Source organism: Nothoprocta perdicaria, unplaced genomic scaffold (genome assembly GCF_003342845.1).
Source record: "Nothoprocta perdicaria isolate Ctin4 unplaced genomic scaffold, notPer1 scaffold_26, whole genome shotgun sequence".
NCBI lineage: Eukaryota > Metazoa > Chordata > Aves > Tinamiformes > Tinamidae > Nothoprocta > Nothoprocta perdicaria.
This window is the reverse complement of record NW_020455488.1, coordinates 425,672-448,621: the sequence shown is the minus strand read 5'-3', so window position 1 is coordinate 448,621 and position 22,950 is coordinate 425,672. Positions and strand designations below refer to the sequence as shown.

At 46.9% G+C, this 22,950-nt stretch overlaps 1 protein-coding gene across 1 annotated transcript in view; it reads right to left on the bottom strand.

Moving 5' to 3' along the window:
• The window catches only part of SLCO3A1 (solute carrier organic anion transporter family member 3A1), a 119,779-nt gene that overhangs the window by 15,715 nt on the left and 81,114 nt on the right, over positions 1 to 22,950 (bottom strand). Inside the window, exons 3-4 of the mRNA XM_026040612.1 lie at positions 9,557 to 9,655; positions 6,468 to 6,731 (exon numbers count right to left, since the gene is read on the bottom strand). Coding sequence (XP_025896397.1) covers positions 6,468 to 6,731; positions 9,557 to 9,655 — 363 coding nt within the window. The remainder of the gene's footprint in view (positions 1 to 6,467; positions 6,732 to 9,556; positions 9,656 to 22,950) is intronic.

The window sequence follows — 22,950 nt, the reverse complement described above, 5'->3', positions numbered from 1 at the left end:
AAATTACCTCTCTGAAGGGTAGTGAAGCCTTGGTGAACCCTATCTGCATTTTGAAAATCCGTTCCCATTCCCCACCTTCCTTCTCTGGTGTATTTGGTTCTGGCGGATGACAGATTCCTCTGGTGTGGCTCTGCTTTCCTTTAGGTCTTTTTCTTTTTTGGTGTAAAATTTAACTGCACTGGCTACAGTAACTAAAAGCACAGATTTTTGTCTTGTCTTCTTGGGTTTCCTCAGCTCATCTTTTCTTTTTTTGGGGAGAAGGATGTGAAGGGAGAGATTATAATTAGGCTTAATCTAATCTTTTTGGAAAGGGTCATTCCACAGATTCTGGTCTCTTTACATCACAAATGTTTCTTCATGCTGTATAAAAATCTTTGCCTCCCGAGGATTTGCTGAGCATAATGAAGGCGCAGGAGGCATAGCATTATTTGGTAGAAAAGGACAAAAAAGGAAAAAAAGCCACATAATAAAAAGAGGAGGGGAGTGCAGATATMGGTTGATCTCAAAAGTCACATGCTGCCTCTTTCATTTCTTTGGTGACCACCTACAGCATTTTCCTTCTTGCCAGGAGAAGGAGGAGGAAAGCAGAGGTGGACTTGGCAGAGCTGAGCTTAGAAAGCCATATTTAAGATATTACTGCCTGTTGTGCCTCTGGAGCTCAATTTGTACAAGATTAACAGATTCCTCGAGGTGTGGCTTTGTGCCAACTGCAACTCAAAACACACAGAGGTCTATCTGCAGCTTCATCCACCAAATAATAACAACCGCCTGTCTTTTGCAGGAGGGATCCTGGAACTATTTTTTTTCTTGAAGCTGGCAAGGCTGCTGCCAAACCATCATGCATTAGCGAGGGCAGGCTCATCTTCCTTGCTGAAAGAAAGCAACGATTTTGCAGAGCACCACCTCGCAGCCACCTGGCCCGGCAATGCTGGGCTGCAAGTTCCTTCCCTTCACCTMTGTTTTTCCTCCCTGGCTGTTTAGGCACAAATTCCCTGGGTTAGACACTCTCTTTCACTGCAGATCTGACCGTTCCCTACTGCAACAGGTCCCTGCACCAGCTGCAGCTGACACAAAACCCAGAGCAAGGAGTTGAGAGGCAAGGCAGGCAGATGCCTGGCAGCCTCCACCATCTCATCAGCCAGGCCAGCTCATTCCCTTTCATTTTCTAAGGAAAATGACAGGAGGCTCCCCATAGAAATGAATCTCCTTTCATCTTACTAGTGCCAAAAGTTAAGATGAATCATTTGACACCTGCTGCTGCCTTATCTGTCTCAGTTCTTGGGGTGAAATGCCTCTGGGAGCAAGATTAAAAGTCAGCAGTGAAGTTTAAAAACCTCTCCGAAGAATAGAGTGACGTGTGTTCAGCTGCCTGGCATATGGTGACGGGGAAGAAGGGGGAATGGAAAATGTTTGATGGGGRACAGAGCACCACTGGGGAACACACTGGCTAGGCACGTCTCTTCTTGCCTGGGTCCCAGGAGAAGACATGCTAAAGTTCACCTGTGCCTCGCTGACTCCGACAGAATTTMGATGTGCTCTTAGAAGTCCTCTCTGGCCCACAGGGTTAGCTGGACTCTTTGTAGCCACGCTTTGGGGGCATTAAGCTGAGGTTTAAGTCCTCTTGCCAAACTGGAAAGGTTTTTGGAGTCAAAATAGAACCTCAAAAGTCTTCTGGGAGAAGCTACTAGTTAAATCAGCCATGGTAGAGAAGGAAATCACCCTCCAATGCTCAGAACATCCACGTGAAYGGAAAGCTGGCACATGGCTTTAGAAACCTCTCCCCGGCTTCCCTCTTTTTCTGGTCCCATTGTACTGAAAAATACTGTGCCTCCTGCACCTTCATTATCTCTGCTCACTTAACATCCTTATCCCCAAAGCAGTGCGCCCACACGCTACAGAAACAACGGCAGACCAGAGATTTGCTTCGCCAGCGGCATTGAGAAGACCAAGAAGGCTGAGCCTCTTTTCTCTGCGGAAGCACTTAAAACCCACAGCCTCCAACATCCCACTTCCCACATCAGGCCYGGGGCAATTCGGGCGGGAAGGGCCTTAGGAGGATCCCTCGCAGCTCTGACTCATGCCAGCAGCTCTAACCCCTGGGCATCGCGCTGCTTTGCTCCATGAGCAACATCCAGCGATTCGAGTCACCGCTCGACGTCCCTCCCTCCTGCCCCGTGCCAGTTGTGGGTGACAGGCCGTAGGGTTTACAAGCAAATATACTCAGGTACGCCAAGTGGCTTTGATTTGTCGCTCAACATCGGGGAGTACGGGGGATAATTGGCAACCTCATTACACGAGGTTTAACTACTCTCCAGAAACGACAAACTGTAATAATCACGTTGGTGCTTGAAATGAATTGTTAGGCACATTACAATCACTGCGGCCCCTTTTTTCAGTTGGAGCACCCCACAGAGACATGTTTTCAATTTGCAGTAAAGATGAGGAACACAGAAAGCAAAGCAATAAATCAGATGGAGGTTTACGGCCCGGTCCACCTAGGACAGCGTGGTGAAGGAAAGGAGAAATATCGCACTGAGCCAAAGTGCTACCTTGTAGCAGCAAAGTAAGGAGTAAGTCTCGGATCTGAAGAGAAAACAAAGGCACAGATCTCCACRTGGCTTGAGGAATAAGGGATGAAGGAAACAGCACTGGCAGCACAAAGAAAATACCACATGGAAAGAGGCAGCTTATATAAAAGAGAAGACGGAGTAAGGCAAGCGACACTGAAGATAACTCAGATGAGTTTAATATGCCAAAGCCTAGGAGGTCTTGGTGAAATTAATATCACAGAGGGGGTGTACAAAGGAAAAGGATGACAACCATGGCAAATGGGCTTCTTGAGAAATATGGGCTTGAAGCAACAGTAAAGTTCTCTCAGARGCACACGATTTGTCACGCACAGAGAGCAAGTCCTCCTGGTCTGTCACCCTACCTCCAGCAACAGCCTTTGCTTGACTTCAGGAGGAGATGCAAGGTTCCCTTGTCCACGCGACACTGACCAGGGCAAGGTGCATCATCTTTATACTGATGGTTCCTCAACATGCTTTTTAGATGTTGCTGAGGTCCCAAGACCCAGATCTCAAAAGGTGATCAAGTACCTCTTTGGATATGAGCCAGATATTCCACAAATGGATTTATTTGAATGATTATACAAAAAAAAAAAAAAAAAACAGTAGAGCTTCTCTCAAAGGGTGTGCCCACAGGTGCTTTGCATGCATGTGGGAATGATCCCGGGAGCTCCCGGTTGGATTTGTGGTTACATGCACGCCTCCTGTCCCACATCGGGTCCCCAAAAAGGCTCCCACTAATGCCTGCCGAGAACCTTAAATCCTCCTGCTAATCATGCCCATTACCATGAAATCCCACTGGTTTTTCACTGTCCAGGACCCTCCTCCTGCTGTAGCTGGGAGCTCCTGGCCCAGCTCTAGGGGTCTGCTCACACAAGGACTTTTTGGGAAGACAACTCCCAGATTCAGGGCAGAGCTCTTGCAAGATATTCAGCAGACTGGTGTGCCCAGCAGGAGGGAAGGAAGCAAACAGAAGACGAGGCAGCTGTCAGGTGTACATCTCGCCTGCTCTGCCTTCTTGGAAACAAAGCTGGATGAAAACCAAAGTTTCCAAATCTAGGGAATTTGCAGTTTTGAAACTCAGCTAATTCCACAATGAATTTTCTTTTAATTCCTTGCGACTGAGCTTCTCTCTCTAAACSTGTAGGTTTTCATATCAGTTTCAATCCTTTAAAGTGTTTTCATCTCACTCTCTGGATAAACAGAAAAAAACATCTTAAGTTTCTGGTTTAAATCACTTCAAAACAAAGTGCATTTAGAGCAGCAGGTTTTGGCAGCATTAAAGGCAGCGAAGCATTTATGAAACCAAATTTAATCACAACTGACCACTCAAATCAGCAAAACATCACATTTTCATAGGGAAAAAATTTGATTTTAACAGAATATGAGCAGCCAAGAGCAACAGCAGCATCTCCCCATCTCCTCCTTGCTCTTTACACCGGCTTCCAGCTGTCTCTGCTCACCTACTTGTGCCTCATCCCACCGCATTGGTGGGGACACGCTCTGTCCCCACGTGCTGCCAGCTGTCTCGGCCACCTTTGATCGCCTCCTTGCCACGTGTCCTTCAAAGGCAAAGCTTTCGTTTCAAGTCCGAAACCCCTGTTAAGGGTGCTTCTGTTCCCAGCATGAAAACACCCCGCAGGAAGAGATACCACAGCTTCCCGATAGCCAGACCCTCCTTCCTGCTTAGACCTTGGCAGAGATGTAAAAGCCTCTCCAACACGGGAGCTGGTTGCTTTTGTATTAATTACTGCTTTCGGTGTGCCAAGACCGGTGAGAGACAACRAATCTCATGCCAGCTTTGCATCTCGGGGCCCTGTGGCAAATCCCTCAGTGTCCCAGAGCTTCCTCCCAGGGGGAAGCCTCTTGGCACAGCTCGGAACATCTGTCTCCAYGTGACACCACTCTCCCTCCCCTCCTGCCATGTCCATCCGCTTGCACTGTTGGCTGCATCTCCAAAGCCAACTGAGAGCTCARTTTAGCTTCCAGAGTGTCCTGCTGATACACAGGTACCAGGCCAAACTCGCACACGCTTCCCAAGGTCCTGTAGTTGGAACCAGGGAGTCACGGCCACATGAAACACCGTAGGCGCTTCCACACACAACCCTACGTGCAGCTGCCTCCTCTGCTCTTCAGCTTCACAAGTACACCCCAAAGCCCATGGCAGGACAYGAGATATGACTATGCATGCATATATATTCTTATCTTCGGTGTACAGGAAAAAAGGAATAAACAGACTAAACTTCATGCAATCAACTTAAGTGCATTAAAGATATTAGTTCATACAACATGTCCCTATGCAGATACATTTATCAGCTGCTGGTAAAAAAAAAAAAAGAGAGAGAGAAAAATAAAAGCATATATTCACAGCAAGATTCACTGTCAGGCATTCAGTGTCTTCCCCTGGGGAACATGTCTGAACGTCTCCCTATTCCAGTGGACACTTTACCAAAGACTCCTCTAGTTCACATCTGGCTGTGAAAAAATGAGTAAGAGATTCTCAAAACAGATGTCAACTGCCAAAATTAAGTCACCTATCATAATCTCAAAGGTGTGACTAAAAAAAATTCCTYATTTACTGCCTTACTTGACACAGTGTAAATCATAGGTGATCGACAAAAGGACATCTAGGCTCCTGACAGTCTGCAGTGCGGTTACCTACACCAAGGAGGTAAGTGAGGACCATGGTGCCCACTGGTGTCATCAGTATTCTGGAAGCACGTGCACTTGGCAGTTTAATTTCTGTATTTCGAGGAGTAATAGATGCTATAGTGACCTTYCTCTAAGGTGTGTAAGAAGCTCAGCTCAGTACTGCTCCCAGGGACTCTTGCAGCACTGAGAGATCTCATAGGCTTCACAGCCCCTAAACGAAGACCAGCAAAAACTTCTGGCATCCATTTCAAAAACTTACCAGTCAGAAACAAGCACTACAATACCCTAGTAAAAGACACAGAATTATCCTGGTGCATGTAGCACAGAAAAAGCCCATTTCCAAAACATGGAGAACTCCTTGCAACAAGGACAGATAGATGAAAAAAATCAGTCACTCTATTGAAAAAAAAAATSTTAAAAATTTATCTTTTTACCTTTCCATCTTTTGAAACTTCTCAAAATTTCACATCTGTGACCTTTTTCTAATGAACCGCATCAACTATTCAAGGCATTTTTACATAATTTAGGAAAAAAAGTTTTCTTAAAAAAAATCTTTTTTCTTCTTTTTTTTCCTCCTTCCCACATTCACCTCCTTCAGCTCCCAATTAAGGCATCTGCTCAGGGAGTCGGTGACTGTCCCCACTGATCAAACAGCACGAGGCCGTAATGGAAGCAGCTCTGCCACAGTGACAGAAGAGCCCGCTCAAAGGCAGAGCAGACCTGCCCACACTCTGCCACAAAAGGCTGGATTTTCTGCTGACCTTAATTAGAGCCGAGTCCATTTACACCCTGTAGGATCCTATGTGGTTTTCTATTCTGATTTGCTAGGAGACATTTTCTGGCCTGTCAAAGACCTTGTTGCTATTCCTGGCACGCATTTAGGGCTGTTCTTCCCCAAGGCTGTGCCCAAATCSCAGTTTAAGGGCAGCACTGGTATCCAGTGCTCCCAGTCTATGCCCGGGATTGCACTACAGCTCCAATGCTGGGAAAACTCCAGTTCCTTCAATCTCCTTGTCACTTTGGGAGGCTCAAGGTAGTGTATTCCCCTTCGTTTTTATCAACTCTACAGGTCTTGCACGGATTCCTGATGCTCTGTAGCTAAAAAAAMCCCAAATCCTTCAAGTGGAACAAACTCTCTCTTCAAAATGAGGACCATGTCAGAAATAATTAGAAGCTAGGGACAGATATTTGAGGACACTGTTTCATTGTTGTTTTTGTGGGGTTTTTTTGGATGTTTTGGGGAGTTACCTCGCAGCTGCTGGAAGCAGGAGGTGGTGCTCTCGGCGTCCAGCGCGTGCCGCAGGACCCCRTTGCTCGGCTTGGGCCTCTCGTAGTCGCGCTCGGGCAGCATGGCCTGCTCGCTCTCCACGGGCAGCTCGGCCCGCGGAGGCAGTGACTGCGGGAACCCGAACATCGGCAGGGACGAGAAGAAGAGTAAGGCACCACAGAGCAGGAAGCCTCCCCACCACGCGCCGATCCAGCGAGGGTCGTCYGGGGTGATGTCCAGCTTGCCTGCAGGGGCACACACGGGCGTCAGCAGCTCAGAGGGCAGCGGAATTAACCAACACAGAAGCTCAGAGACAGTTTTGGGGGGGAACTCTTGGCTTGTTCACAGTGAGGATTGCCTAGATACAAGGAGAGGCATCTCTGGCCCTTCCTATATCCATCTGATGTGAGCCACCTCCAAGGAGCATGTGGCACAAGCCAGAGGCTTCTTTGCCCACGTGCTCAGCACCTCCAGCTTCTGCAAATATCCCTTAACCACAGCTTCTCCCAAGGGCCTTTGGCTCTGGCAGCTCTAGGGGAACCTCTTACTTGCTGTTTTTTAGTAATGTTCCCCTGTGCTAACAGCTAAGCTATGGGTATCACTGGCCCAGGGTGTCAGCTGTGCAGAGGAAACAAACCCTCACTGCCATCCTTAGCAGCTCCTGGCTGGTGACGTGATCTTGGGGTGAAATGGTTAAGGATGAGGTATGAGAGCCAGCACAGCTGGAAGATTGGGAAACATGCTCAAGTAAGGCTGGTATGTCCCACCAGCACAAAAGACTGTGGAAGAGAAGCAGCACAGACAGGGACACCTCATCTCCACTTTTACCCTTACTTCTCTATGCTTACCCCTTTTTTCCTCCAAGACTGATGCTCTCCCTGCTTTGAATTCACAAGTGAGAGTTTGCAAAAGCAAAGATGAGATGGGCCACTTGGTTTTGAGCTGTGACCACATGGACGGTGAAACTGCTCTAAACACTGGAAAAGAAACCCACTCACTGCATCAAATGGGCCTCAGGAGGGTATGAAAAATGAGAGTGAATGAAGAAAAGCAGAGTTGAAAAAGAAGAGCATCCTGTGGGCCATCACTCAAAAGAGATAAGGGAAAAGAAGCTACTGGAGTCAACTTGGGAAAACAAAAATTGGCAGGAGGAGAGAAGAAGCCGTATTCCTAACAGCAAGCAGGTCCCTGCAGGAAGGGCAGGCAGAAGGTGCCGGACCCGGGCGCTGCTCCCGCGGGAGATCCGTGCCCGCGTGGCTGGAATAACAAGCTCCTCCGCTCGCGGTGTATGTCTGGTTACAGCCGCTCTGAAAAATCTGTCTCAAGTGAAGCAATCAAGTTGTCTCTCAAGCACAGACAGTAGGAAACTCTTCTCTCYGTAGGGAAAATAATGTGTGGCTCTCAAATATATATAAAGTTTGAAAAATAGTGTTTTGGAGAGATTGAATTCTTTTGCTGTTATTTCTTCTCTCCTGTAATGTATTTTTTTTCAGGCTCTTGGAAACACAACCACATGGAAAGCTACATAAACAAAAATCTTCCTCATGTTCTCTTCTTGGAAAAGGCGCTGTGAGCAGCCGCCTTCACACAACAGTGATGGGCCCCAGCCAAAGACAGCTGGACCTGCAGCTGAACAGCACTGCATCCTATCAATAACCTGCCCGGCCACACTCCCCTCGGCCTTGTCAGGGATAATGGTCCACTCTTCTCTCCTCTGCGGTTTCAAATTTGGTGTTTTTGAGCTGTAAATGTGGAATAATCACCTTCCATTAGGAAAGGCTGCATTATACTTGACTAATGTTCCACCTCGGCCAGCATCCTGCCTCTGACAGTGACCAACTGCAGGCGCCCAGAAAGCCTGCAATAACAAGTCATCATATTCCTGACATTATTCATCCAGATTCTTGTTATTTGTGGCTCAGTGACTTCTTAGGCTATATTTAATACCATTTTTTTCTTCTATAAACTTGTCAAGTCATTTCTGATTCTACTGGTAAACTTTTTGCATTCTGTGGTGAGGAGTTCTACAGCTTTACTTACTGAGAGAAATATWTTCTCCTGTAAATTCACATTTTCTAGAAAATGATACTTAATGGTCACAGGTGTAACGGTGTCCAAACAAGCTATTCTCTCCACAGGACCACATGAACCTTGGCATGCCTTTCTTATAGGAAGGAATGAGAGCGGACCATGTGTTATGTCAGAAACCACTGCTAAAAGTTTCAGCCATCAGAAAGAAGGCTTCTTCCCTGATAATTCGGGGTTATTTAGATTTCTTGAGCTCCCACATGCGTGCCAGACCTGGAAAGAACTTTTCTGGTCTTTCTGGACCTTTTCTAGCCCTTTTCTGGGTGCACACAAGTCCTGAAAGATTGAACTTCATCCAAACACATGCTATAAAGATGCAACACCATAAAACCTGAGCAGAACTATGTAAGGGACAATATCTCTAAAGCAGGAGAAGAGCCTATTGGGATTGGATRGAGCTGGAAAATGAAGTGGAAGCATTTGAAAAACTGAGAAAAGAGAGTGAAGCATCAGGTTTGCAGGCCACAACCTTGGCTTGAGGTTGCAGGAGAGAAAAGACTGTTTTGCATCGCCCTCTCATGGCAAGCAGCACATACTGCAAAGGTTTCAGGTTTTTTTCTTTATGAATTAAAGGACAATTTGCTCTAACACAAACCCTGGAGCTCCTAGTGCTCCCCTTTTGCAACTCAAGAAAGTAAGAGCTCCCAGTTTCATTCCATGTCCTGGACACAACTTCCCAGTCAAGATTATGTGCCCTGCTATGGAGATATCTTTATGTGTGGGCTTAGAGCTCGGCTGAGACCCTTCCCAAACTCATTTCACAATGAAAGGCCATGGAAGTGAGCAGCTTACAGCCACTACAGATCTGTTATTTACTGGGAGAGAGCTGACAGGGTGTGAACCCCAAACATAAAACTCCACAACCTATATATGTAGGAGACTCTTAAAAWGGAATAAGAAAGTCTCCCAGTTGCAAGTACCAATGTTTTTGTCCCTCTGACACAGATGCACTCAATCAGAAATCAAACCCAGTTCTCCTTACTTGTGTCAATGAAGACAGCATCCACGTAGATTTTGGTACAGAAGGAGCCCAAGATAAATCCACAGGCTGGTCCAAATACCAGCATCGTAAACAGGATCCCTGAAAGAAGAGAGAAAGCAGAACATTAATACCAGGCTCAGGTTATTCATTGCAAGTTGCTTGGTTTGCCTTTGTACCGCCCTCCTGGCGCCGAACAGGTAGGGATTTGTTTCTATGTCAAGTGGATGTATGCCTTGGACTAAAGGGCTCCCTAAATCTTCTTTGCTTTGCCATAGCCCTTCCTTGCGTTGCCTCACAGCTCTTCCACTCCTCATGAGGACTCACTTCTCTTCAATACCTGTCTACTGCCAGGCAAAGCGGTGACTGGAGGCGATTGTGATTCACTTATTTGTGTTAGAATTATATTTAGAATTCTTGATTCTCACTCCCTTTTGGCCCTGAAACAGGAATGCTATAGGCATATTGCCAGCTCTCGATTACCCAGGGCAGAAAGGCTGGGGGACAAGAGAATCATGCAGGGAAAGCAGCACCACTGACAACATAAAGCGCTCGCAAAACTGGCAACAGGAACATACTTAATACTGTCACCTTTAGGATGGAAAACAACAAAAAAATCCCAGAGGAGCCCTGTAAATGGATTTCTGAAGAAAGCAAGTGCGGGTCTGAACAAGAACAGGAGGAGCAGGGCCTGTTTGCAYGCTCCAGGGCCGGGCTTTGCCAATCGACCCGGGTGGCAAGGCCAGCTGGCTCACCAAAAGGCAGGCACCAAATTGAGCTGTCACCAGCCYTGTTGTCCCCTCAGAAGTGTCCCATGAGGGAGTTCATTTTTGGCATGTTCTCTTCTTCAGTAATRAGATGCATCTCCCATTTTTCTCCAAATCCTGCTGCAGGTGCTGCCTGGCACCTTGCTAACACATTTAGTTGCATCAAGTTCCTTAGCTGGAAACTTTTAAATCTTACATGGTCTCTCTCTGAGCAGTTCTCAKGAGTTTGAGAACAGATCAAAGCTGCCAAATATCCCTCAGAAATTCCCACTCTCATGCAAGGCGAACTTATCTGCTGATGAACACTTTGCTGAGCAGAAAAAGCTGTCACAGTCAAAAATAACTTGGCCTTCATTTCTACAATAYGGACACAAACTAATTCCTGCAGGTCTGTGGTACTGTGAATTAACGTTTGGATTAACATTTAAGAACAAAGCAACGGCTCCATTSAGCCACTCGTGCAGAAACCGACCTTGCTAATACCCTCCCAGCAATCACCTGCAGGAGCAGGGGGAGAAAGGAAGAAGGTGAAAAGAGGAAAAAAAAAAAAGTCTGTCCCTTTTTGATGCAAAGACTGGTAGGAAGTGCTTAGAACGACAGAATTTCCAAGAGCCTTTTCTGACTCATCCACGTGGCATTTTTTCCATCACTAGATGGCACCAGTTGGTTGATGTTCAAGCCAGGCCCAGGCTGGCACATGTGAGTGCAGGTGGCCAGTGCACTRAGATCAGGTAGAGCTTTGAAGCCTAGACAATAATTACAAAAGTTAAAACAGGCAGACCTGAGATGAGATTATCCTTCACAAAAACAAAACAAACCAACAACAAAAAAAAAAAACCAGGGATTTTTTTCCCCATTTCCAAGAAAGGGAGCAGAGGCTTTTTGATAATGATCTGTCAATACCTGGGATAGATGTGCAACAAGGTAGTTGAAGCAAACAGCTAACTGCGAGAAACCTGTATCCAACATGCTCACATATTTCATTTTCCAGGGCAATCCTTGTAACTGGTGAATGTTCCTGTTCCTCACGCTTCTTGTATTGCTGCAAACAACCATCTCGGGCACAAACCAAGCCATGTCCTCACGTATTAAAATGCCACATTTCCTAAGCTGGCAGCTGAAACCTGGGACACGTTGCTCACTCAGAAATGTTGTCGCTAGAGGGCAATGTGGGATAAAGCATCCACTGAACAGGGACACAAGATTTTACTGTAAGATATTAAGTAGTCATTCACCTCTGGGCCAGGTATAAGAAACACTCAGGTTAACTGTGTTTTTACTCTTGCTACACTTCCACCTGAAATCCTGCAGACAACAAACATGCGCTCTCCTGATGCACTCCATGCAGTCGTCTCTCAGTAAAATCCCATGTTTGCAATTACAGTGTGTGGAACTAGAGGAAATTTCTCCACAGGAACTTAAAGAAAAAATTCTTGACAGTGAGAGTGACAGAGCACTGRAACAGGCTCCTAGGAGAGGTCGTGGAGTCTCCTTCCCTGGAGAGCTTCAAAACCTGCTTGGATGCAGCCCGTGCCACCTGCTCTAGGTGACCTTGTGTGTGCAGGGAGGTTGGACTAGATGATCWSCAAAGGTCCCTTCCAACCTTAAGGTTCTATGAAATATCCTGGTCCTGAAACGGCCCGAGGCACAGGTTGATGTGACAGCTTGGCCAGGCTTCCTCTGTAGAGCAGGACCATGCTCAAGGCTCAACAGAGCATCCCAGGTGCCTGTGAAGGCTATCAGGATCCTGCTCATGGTTCAACATTCACGGGGAACTGAAGGCTTGAGGGGAAACTACTCAAAGCAGAATTACCTTTAGACATCCTGCTGCTTTGGAGAAACTCTCTGCAATCACTGATGGCCACAGGTTGTAGCAAAACACTTTCCATGTTGTTCACCTAGTAACGCAAATAAGAGGCTGCTGGCAACAGATCTGGTAACCACCTTCTCCATATAGCATGTTTCTGCCTTTTTTCCCTTTCAAACTGCATATAACGGTGCTGCTTCCTATCTCAGGGGGCTTCAGAAGTGGAAGGTGGTCCTTGGCAGAAAGAGACACACAAAGTAAAACATCAGCAGCTCAAACTAAAGAAAAGTTTTTGATGGGGGAAAAAAAAATCTCTCCCTTTTTCCCTTTTTGAACTGGGCAGTTATATGTGATTTTGCCTAAGGGACAAGGCGGTCCAGCGATAGCCACAAAATCCACACATGGGAATGGGGAGGGCAGGGAGCCCCGTGCGACGGTCCCGTGGATGCTGCCGAGGACACGGGCAGACAYTGGCAGCGGGTGCCCTCGCCAGGACCCTGCACCACTCGCTCCTCGCCGGCCCGGGACAAGCCCCTGGTGGGAGCGCGGCGGGAAGCAGCGCTGCCGAGCTTGGGATAATCTCCCAACCGGCTTGTCCCACATTTCCCGCTGCGGCAGCGGATGGGGCTGGCCGGCACACAGGGATTATGGAATGGAGCTGGTGTGACCTGCCCTTAAAGGGACATCACGGTGGCCTGCGAACCGGGATACGAGCCGGGCTGCTGCCTTCGYCTTCCAAACAAACCCTTAAGGGCTTTGGGAAAGGGCTCCTGCACTCAACCCGTCCTCCTTCACCTCTTCTTGCTGCTCAGCTCCCCGGCCGCCCGTCCTCTCGTCACCTCTTGTCCTCCTTCACTGGGTGGAAAGCTCAGAAATGCAGCCCTGTGCTGGCTTCTGCCCTCACTGTGATAAGCTCAGAAATAATCAAAATGCAAGAGGAAGAAAAAATCAAAAGGAAAAGAGAAATCCTTGCTCTGCTGGCCTTTGACATCGCTGGCTTGGCTGCCAGCTGAAACAAGATGACCAACAAGACTGCGGAGAAACAAACCAAGCCACGAGAAAAGCTGCCCAGCTGCCCAGACTGGGTTTGCCAACAAGACAAAATAAAAGCAGCTGGTTTGCAAGCGCTGCAGGGCAACCTACGTGGCTACTCCCACTCCAAACCCAGCGCTGCTTTGGTGCCCACCTGCTGGTGCTGGGACCTGCCTGCTCCCCGAACCCTTTTCCTGATCGGCATCCCTTGCTCCAATTCTCTCCTCGCTTAGGTGACGTTCAAGCTCATGGTACTTAAAAAGAATCATCCTTAACGGTATAAACATTGCTTAATGCCCATAAAATACATACATTTCTTCCTCTAGGGAGCATGCATAGCTTAAATACACATTGCAAAATATTAGAGAGACTGCAATAAGGGAAACTTTTGAAAAAGGAGCTTGATAGTCTAATATTCAAGCTCCTCAACACCTTGTGCCCAAATCAAAGCAAAGCCCTCTCTGCTCTGYGTACCCTGCTGGCTCCAGCATCCCTGTTCCCTAGGAAGGAGGACCAACGCTAAGCACTGAAGCCTATCCTGGAACATAAGGACAAATAACTCGCTCCTCCTACCCTTCTGTCTCACATCCCCATCCCAGAAACACGCTTGTTATCACATCCTTAGAAGGAGCCAACTCAGTTTAAGGAGGGCTATAAGAACATACCTATGGCATACAAACCCATGGCGGGCCATGCAGCGTGGCGCAGTCCCATGAGATACAAATTCCAGCCCTTGGGAGCATGGTGCCAATGTGCCAATTGTAGCTGCGGGTTCCAGTGAGAGATTTCCACATTTCGAGCACATTTCTCCTTGCTAATTACCCTGGGAAGCAGCCACCAAGCATGCTCGGGAAGAGCAGCATGCTTCAATGCCAAGCATGCTTTAAAGGGCTTAAGCGGCATGCCTTGGAGCTGTGCTCACATCCTCCCAGCCGCTAAACACCAACACCTGTCTTAGCAAGTCCAGGGGGCTGCTTTACTCTAGAAGGCCAAATTTCCTTCCCCTTCACTAATTTCACAGGAATTGTGCCAATACTATGGAATTTGGAAATGCAATTGTAGAGCAGTTTTCACTACAGAACCCCAACTCCCCTCTTAGCTGTCCGATTTCTTGTATATCACTGGGTCTTCCAGATGCCATGCAGAAGGCTAAGGATGCTGTTGGCAACAAAGCCCTTCCCATCCCTTTCTCCTCTATTTGSGTAAGGCTTTTTCCTGCAAGATGCCCCATTCCCTTTCCTCTTCTCTCAACCCAGCAGCAACAGGAGGACTCTGCTGCTACGATTCCAGACACTTTTAATGTCTTTAACTTGGCATTAGCCATTCATGGCTCTTCTTCTTGTGCCAACAGCACCTGGGATTTCAAGGCTCCCCTCCAAGCACCACGTGGGACAAGTCTTCAAGAGCAGAGAGGTTGATACCCCATCAGACTACAGTCCCCCAGGTCACCCTGGACAACGGGCTCGTTGCAAACATGTTGGTTGAGGTTTATCCTTCCCCAGTGCTGCACGTGCCACCAAGTCCACTCTGCTGTTCAAGCAGTCCTGTGCCAAAGATAAGCAAACCTGCAGTCCTTGTCATCCCATTCTCCACACACACACACACACACATCTTCCATATATGTATGGAAGCAGACAGAGAGGAGAAGCTCAAGACAACTAAATTACAAAAGTAAATTATATCATTTACTCCTGCACAAAGGAGAGCAGGAGGAAGAGGGTGGCTGAAAAGTGGCTGTCCTCACTAGGCCTGCCTTGGCAACCCCATGCCCTCCCAAAAGGAAAACAAGCAAAATATTGAAATTTAACAAAATCAGGTTTTAGATCCTTCACAATCTCCCTTTACATTTCCCCTTGCCTGGCTGTCATTCAGGGACAGATTACACTGCATGGTGGAGAAGGGCGCAGGGGCATGGAGCATGGGATAAGCCCAAGTAAACTCATCCTAAATCCCTGGAGCAGGGAGAGGTCTGGGAATCAGGGACACGGCACAACAAGGTGCTGGGAATGTAGTGCTGATAGCTGTTATCTGTACCACCCATTTAGGAAAAGGCTGTGTTTTTCTCTGCAGAAAAGATCTAATCTAGGCTAGTAATGACTGCGCTGCCAGGAAGGAAAAGAGAAATTAAAACACAAAACTTTTGTTGTTGTATTTCCTCATATTGCAAAAGCCAGAAGAAAAAGTGTTTGCTCTTGACAATAGTCATTCTTTGCAGTGACCCAAATCTCACTCAAGTTGGTGGGAACTCTTTCCCTGCCCTTAACTGGCTTTGGATCAAGAGCCAGAGCTCTCAGCCGGCATCCTTGCGGATGAGGGGCTCACAGCTACTCCTGCTCCAGGGCTGCGTGTCCATGGGCTCAGACCAGCTCTTCCTGCAGCTGGGGCTCCAGGCTTTGCTTCTTGACAAGCCCTCCTTCAGCAGGCTCTATGCATCTGAAAATGAGGAGTGGCGTGAAAATAAGACTCTGTGCAGAGCTGGGAAGTCTTATTTTCATGCCGCTCCTCATTTTCTGATGCCTCATTGGTGAATTTAAGTTGTTGTGCCTGAAGTGCRGGCAGAAGCCCCAAGTCAGGCAGGAGGCTGGCGGGGAGGCCCAGCAGAAGAGCCCAGGCGGTAGCCGCAGTGAGGAGAGCAGCAGGGCCCCGTGCTCCTGCAGGCTGCAGGGTGTCCCGGTCCGATAAACCCCTGCAAAGAGGCCACGCGCCCCATGCAGCGAAGGCTGAGGGATGCCAGATGCTGTCCTGGGGGATGGGGAGGCTGGCTGGACGCAGGGATAATCCCCCAATCTAAGATTACTTTCAATATAATTTCTGGCAGTGTCTAGCAGCTCTCTGTTGCATTACAAAGCACAAAGCCCAGCGGTTGGATCCAAAGGGCTAAAGGACTCGACTCCTGACAAAGTGAATTATTCAGCATCTCATCGCTAGTGCCCAGCCATTCAGGGCCAACACATCCTTGCCTTCCATGTCCCCAAACTGCAGCAGACTTATATGTTCTGCAGAGGTTGCTTGCAAAGCCAGGAGCTCCTGGGAGCTGCCAGCCTCTCCAGCGAAGCTTTCGTGAGAAAGCTTCACCTCCGAGGAGGCCTCTGTCCCTGATGAGTCTCTCTCTCCAGGGGAGAGAACAGCTGCTCCCATCATTATGGGTTTGTCCTCCTTAATTAAGCATCCACAGCCAAGCCGAAAGAGGAAAACAAAGCCCTTTTCCAGCCCTTCCACCAGAGGGATGGGAAGGAGGCTGTGGACAAAAGCAGCAAGAGGAGTAATTCTCTCCCACAGCAAATCTGGTATTGCTTTTTAAATTGAGAGGTGAATGAAACGCACCAAAATATCCTATTTGAAATCAACCACACTAGAATGCACTAATTGGAGATGCTTTTGGGGAGATACTCCTTGTCCAAGAGAAGCAACCCTCAGGGCGCAAGTATGAGGATCCTAACTGTACCCAAAYGTTTCTCAGAGCATTTATAACCCTGCATCTAGTGATCTCATGGATGAAGTTAACCCCTCCAGACCCCTCAGAAAGCAATGAGAAACACAAACCAGTTTCAGACAGGCAAATTATTCTGGTTGGGACTGAACCAGATTAAGAACTTAATAGCTTGTTACCACCCATGTATGTCACAAGTTCTGCCAACCAAAGCACCAGTGTTGGCATTTCCAAAGCAAGGAAACTCGTACTATTAACTTCATCCGACTGAAAGAACTGGTAGAGGAAAGAATTATACAGAGAACATGATAGGAGCCTGGGAACAAATGATAATTGCCAGAACAGCATATGCAAAACATRTTTTTTTTCTACAATCATTCCTTAGGTTTGCTATTCTAGTAAAGTGCTAGTAAGCGAAATTGGTCAGAAGACCTTTGACAGATCTATATGACATTGTAAAATGCAGAAGATCAAGTCAGGAGGCTTTATGAGATTATGGCTGCTTGTCCTTAATTTCATTTTAGAGAGGGAAATTCACCTTCTAAGAACTTCAAAATGAAATATTTTAAACATTTTTTTAAAAAATCATTCATCTGGAGCGTGTTTTCATATTGCAAGATATATTGCAATATAAAAGAAAAAAGAATAGGAAAAAGAACACAGGCGTTTTATTTTAAAAATATTCTGTGGCAGGACTTTTCAAAATTTGCAATTTTTCCTACCACAAAAAAGAAAAAAAAAAAGAAAAAAGAAAGACTTATTTAGTGAAAAACATAAYACCTAGCTGGAAACAGAGCTGCCACAGCTCCAGCAAAAGGCATCCATACAGAATCACCTTGGCCCATCACCACAACGTGCCACATGCTTCAGCTGGTGCGGCTCTGGATGATGATCTCCTCTTACTATTTCTGGCAGAGTTTATCATATTCTTTAGGGCAGTAATTACATTTTCCAGGGCAGGCCTTCTGCCAGGGCTCAGAGTGGTGACCAACAGGCCCCTACCAATCACCTGCTATGATTCCAGCCTCGATTAGTTATTAAAGGGCTGTTGAAACCCATTGCAAAAATCTGCCTTTCTAGTTTGGTTACCAGCCTGGCCCCAGGGCGAGAAAGGCTTGAAAGAGGAGCAGGAAAACACTGCGAGCAACAACGACACAGACTTGAAAGCCCCGAAACAGCAGCTATTTTGTGCAACGTGCACGTTGGGGCAGCGACAGGCTCGACTCGACTGTTCTTGCGGCAGCTGGGAATGAGCAGCCTTGATCTGATACGAGCAGGCCCTGTTCTAATGTTTACCCAAAACTGAAATAAAACTTATTGGAAAAAGCGGGATTCTTTCCACCTGACTAACAGCAGGCTTCCTGTTCCTTTATTTTTGTTTTAGCTGGCTTCAGGGAATGAGACAGATATGAGAGCCTCGTGTTTGTGCATGTGTGCAGGTGCCTCCTGGCTACWGGCTCGCTAATAAATACTGACTCCATGGACTCATTTACATCTGACACAGAACAGGGATCTTAACGATACTAAATTCTTATGATTGCCACGAATAYGYGGCCATGGGGAGCAGCAACGTCCTRTTAATGCTTCTATTGAATGAGCAGTTGCTACATCCACACTTGCTCTTGAAATACGGATTTGTAGAGACTCGATGTGAGGCTCCCAGATGCCAAGGGCTTCTGCAGACATGTCCCCACTCCATTGTCCCGCTGTGGCAGCCCTGGGGCTGTCACCACCAGGCTGCCGTTGCCCATCCGAGTGCTCTGCTCCAGTGTCCACAGTAGCTATATGATGTTTCATTTGCCAAGATGACTTCCTAGCTCATCCGCACGCATTCCTCTAACTGGGACATCGTGGCAGATGCTCCCACAGCACCTGCAGGACACATCCTGCCAACTGCCCCCTCCTGACCTTCCTGCCACGGTCAGCCCCTCAGGGCTGCGCAGCCAAGGGTCAAGCAGCAAGGGCCTAGCCACAAACATTGCCTGTATTTCTAGGTATTGTAGATACTGATTATATGGTAGGGCAGAAAGATCTGAAAGGGTGCTCAGTGTCCTCTGTGGGTTGGTAAGRCATAGCAAGCTTGTTTTGGCAGGAGAACAGGTCTTTCAACCTCAAGAAAACCTCTCATTTCCTTCATCATCTAATTCCCAACCTCTAATTCCCACCATCTCCTAGGTTTCCAAGAAGAAATGACAGGTTCCAGCACAGTAAAGACCAAGCAGGGGAGGCTGGGAAGAATCACACTCCTGTTGCTGTGTATGGGACAAGCAAGATACCTCTTCAATAAGCCAATGAGAAAGGGAAAAGAYAGAAGACTGAGGCACCATGAGGCTAGCAGGTATGACCAAGGATATTCCCAGGGCTTTAGGGAACCAGGATTTTAATCTCACATCTTCATCCACTCTTAGTACCATGAAATACGTGGCTACTATGCAGACCAGATACCACATCATTTACAAGCTGCTTTGACAGGTCTTTTCCTCGCTGATTATGTAATCATCCCTTTAACTGCATGTCCTTCTCCTTTTAATAATCAACAAGTCTTAATTTGCTTTTCAGTCATCAAGTAGAGAAAGGAATCAGGGCCTTGGCACAYGCTGCAAACGCAAAGGACACCAACAACTTGCTCCTCGAAGAAGCAGCAGTCCCTAAGAAAGCAACCACAGTTACACCCAACAAGAACGTCCCTTTTGCAGCCCCAAATTTCAGAGAGAATAAAACTGGCAACATCGCTGATCTCCCGTCTAGTTTTAGAAGCTAAAAACCAGCAAATAATAAAACATAACTGATTTAAGACTGTTTAAAGAGCAGATTTCTTTGTAGACCTGGGTTGTGAGCAAGTTTTGTCCAGGCTCTGTCAAGGTCCCTGAAACATCCTGCATTCCTTCCAAGTATCTGGGACCTCTCTGGCTAGGATTTCTCCTGCCTCCCGGTCTTTCACACCACGGTTACGGCTGCTAGGGCTGGAGCTGGCTCGCTGCTCCCCCCTGAGCAGACCTCAATAAARTTACCACAGGATCCTGATAAAATTAATGAAATATTCTGCCATATGTCACCAAATCCACATCCTGCAGGGGATACAAGGTATGAAAACTGCGAAGTTCAGCTTGCGGTAAAGCGTCACCAATGCAATGGTCACACTCGGGGGAACATTCTGCCTTTTCTTGCACTCTGTTCTTTTATCGCCTCCCAGAAGCTTTTTATGATTAAGCCTAGCAATATGTTTAAAAGGGATGCAGAGCAAAAAGCATAGAGTGTGCTTGGTTCTTATCGTGCCTTGCAAAGGAGCCGTAGTCTGCCGGAAAGCTTGGGGCTTTGCTGCCTCTCCGSGTGTAACCTGAACCACGGCGAGGTGAAGAGGACCTGGTTTTACATTATCCTGTTTAYGTCCCTTTTCTCAGCAAAGCTGCAGCCCTGAAAGCCTTTCCCCCTAACTCAGTTCCCCTCATCACTTTTTTTTTTTCCTTTTCATGGTTAAATCCAGCATTTAATCAGGTTAGCATGCCATGAAGGTAAACGTTTACAGACACGCGCGTGGCTCATCAGAGCGCCCCGTGTCACCGGGAAGAGCAGCCACACCACCCACAGCTTCAGAGGCTCCCGCTTCCTCTATGACAAATTTGGCAACCAACAGAGCAGCTGAGTAAAAACAAAAGATTTCTCCAAGCCTACGGAAACACTTCATTTAGTCCTGGAATTCAGACTAACTATCAAACCTCATGAATTTGTGGCCAAAGGAAACATTCCTAAAATATCCAGCTGAAATCACTGCAATGTTATGTGTTAACAGAGTGAAAAATAGCTATCTAGAGTTGGTTTCACCTACTTATTAGGTTATATTCAGAATCTCTTGCCCTCGCCCAAATGAAATAACATTGAAAATTCCCTTTGAAATTTTGGACAAATGTGATGCAAAGCTGCAATGCATTTTGAGCAAATCAACATTTCCTCATGGAAAAGTGCCACAGTGAGAAGCATCCAGCAGGCCTAATGCGGCAATCCCCATATGAGCTCAGGCCTGGTACATCCAGCTGAAAGACACAGGATTGAACAAGGAGRTTTCTGACCCTTCACAAATGTCTTCAAACACAGGAGCTGTAAATAATTTCCTATTTTTTTTTGCCAAGATCACACATGCAACTGTAGTAGGTCAAGTCTCTAAGGTAAATTACCTGGGTACCAATGTCACATTCTGTATTTGTCTTCCGTGCACTAATTGAAGCCTTTGGGCAAATTATAATACTTTACTGCTTAACAGACAAATTTTCTCTCCTYGTGAATGACCATTAATAACATAGCAATGAAATAAGAGATAGCAACTATTTGGAATATTAATTGAAGCGTGTGTCACCTAAAGGATAATTTGGTCATATACCATTTTAAAGAGTCTGAACACATTAGAGTATCTCATTTTTACAGGGGAGGATATTGCTCCTCAGCATCATGGCAAAGACATATTAAGTCCCATTTACTTGCTCACTGTGGCCAGCGGACAACTGTTCTTCCAGGTTTCAGCAAGGGATTCATTTTCAGGCACGCACACGTACTATTTTATTGTGCAAAACTGAGTAATGCCATGCATTTATATTCCAGCTCTTAAACTTGCTGAACTGGAGAACAAGCAGAGAAAAGGAAGATAGGAAAAAAACTGGGCTCGGCGTTGTATGCAAATCTTTAAACAGCAGATGCTGTAATACAAGATAGGTGCTGACTGAGGTGGTCTGAAAATACAAAGCCTTCCGGACAGGCAGATCTGGGATGCTGTTTGTGAAAGTCCCTTCATGCTGGAGCGCGGCTGCCACGCACGCTCAGCCGTTGGAGGTGCCTTTAATCCAGGCCTTGCACCCTCGCCCACGCTGATCCTTCCTTCGGCCCTCACGGGGCCTCCGCTCCGGTGCGGTYGGGACGGGGAAGGGCTCCTGGTGCTGTCATGGCAATTAATGCAATGGGATTAATGCCACATCCAGAAAAGGGGACATGGGTCGCAGAAGGCCCCAGGACCACCCACACCAGCTGTCCCGATGTCACACGCGTGTTTTGCACTGCTCATGTCTGGACAGAGTATGCTGCAAGTCCCTTTGGCCACATGGTCCTCCAACAGCAGCTGAGTCTCCTCAGCCTCAGGCCTTCAGCTTTCAKGTTTGCTGAGGTAGGGAAAGAAAAGGACAAGGAAGGAAGTTTTCCAGCTTGCTGTAACATGTGCAGGTTGCATCTCCATTACCGAAGTCAGACACTGAGCTTCTGACATGTCCTTCATAATGGGCATGAAGGGGTTGCCTYAATTTGACTGTTCTCACAACTTTCATTATAGGTGATGATGAAATCTGAAAAACCCTTCAGACCAAACAACTCCATTTCCAGTTTTGCTGGGTGCTTTTGTCTCAGTGCTTTTAGAGGAGGTGCTTCCCAGACCCAATCCCAACGAAACTGACCCAGACTCTTGAAGGAAGAGGCTCACTCAGGCCCTGATCACTCCAAGCTGCTTATAAAAAGAGGCCAACCTCATTTTGAAAAGATCACAGCTGAAGACCTTGTTTTGTCCCCTCAAAGAAACAGCCAAGCCATGGAAGCTGGAGGCCTCTACCTCCTAGGATCTATCTCAATGCACAAATCCTAAGGGAGACGCAGATGTCCAGAACCTTTCTGGATATGCGGCAGTTCCCCTCAGCTAACCAGGAAAAAAGGGCAAAAAAAATACATTCAGCACCTAAATTAAGGAGGGATGAACTAATAGCTAGAAGGATGAGAGAGAGAGAAAAGGTACAACACCCACGCTATGACAGGCCTCAAACAATACACTGAAAATGCCAGGATTTATCATCATCCTGTGGATTTAAAATGGATTTTTTTTTAATCATTTAGGATTGATTTTGTTAGAAAAGAAATATAAGAGAAAGGAGACAGATGAGAAAGGAATAGGTAGTCATGGCAGTTCCGCATAGAGGAAGACAAATGCAGCGTCAAATTAAGAAAAGAAATCATGAATAACTTTGCCCAATATTTCTGTACCAGACGGTTYGCGTCACAATTCAACATCTATGCTTCCCCGTGGAAATTTTGAGGGTAAAGATTCAGAGATCAAAGATTCAGGTGCCCCATACAGTTGGTACGTGACTTTTGCATGCTCCACAGTGGCTCCTGGAGCTGCTGCTGTTGCATGTGAAGATGCTGCTGACCTCAGGGACACTCAACAACCAGGACCATCATTAACCCCCAGCAAATATCCAGCTATCTGGCATGGAATTCACATAGGCTCATGACCACTGCATCTGACTTTGTGAACTTCAATCATGACCAGCTTATGACCCAGACATACCTACGCAATGGGGATTTTGAGATTGGGACCTTCTAAGAGTTGAGT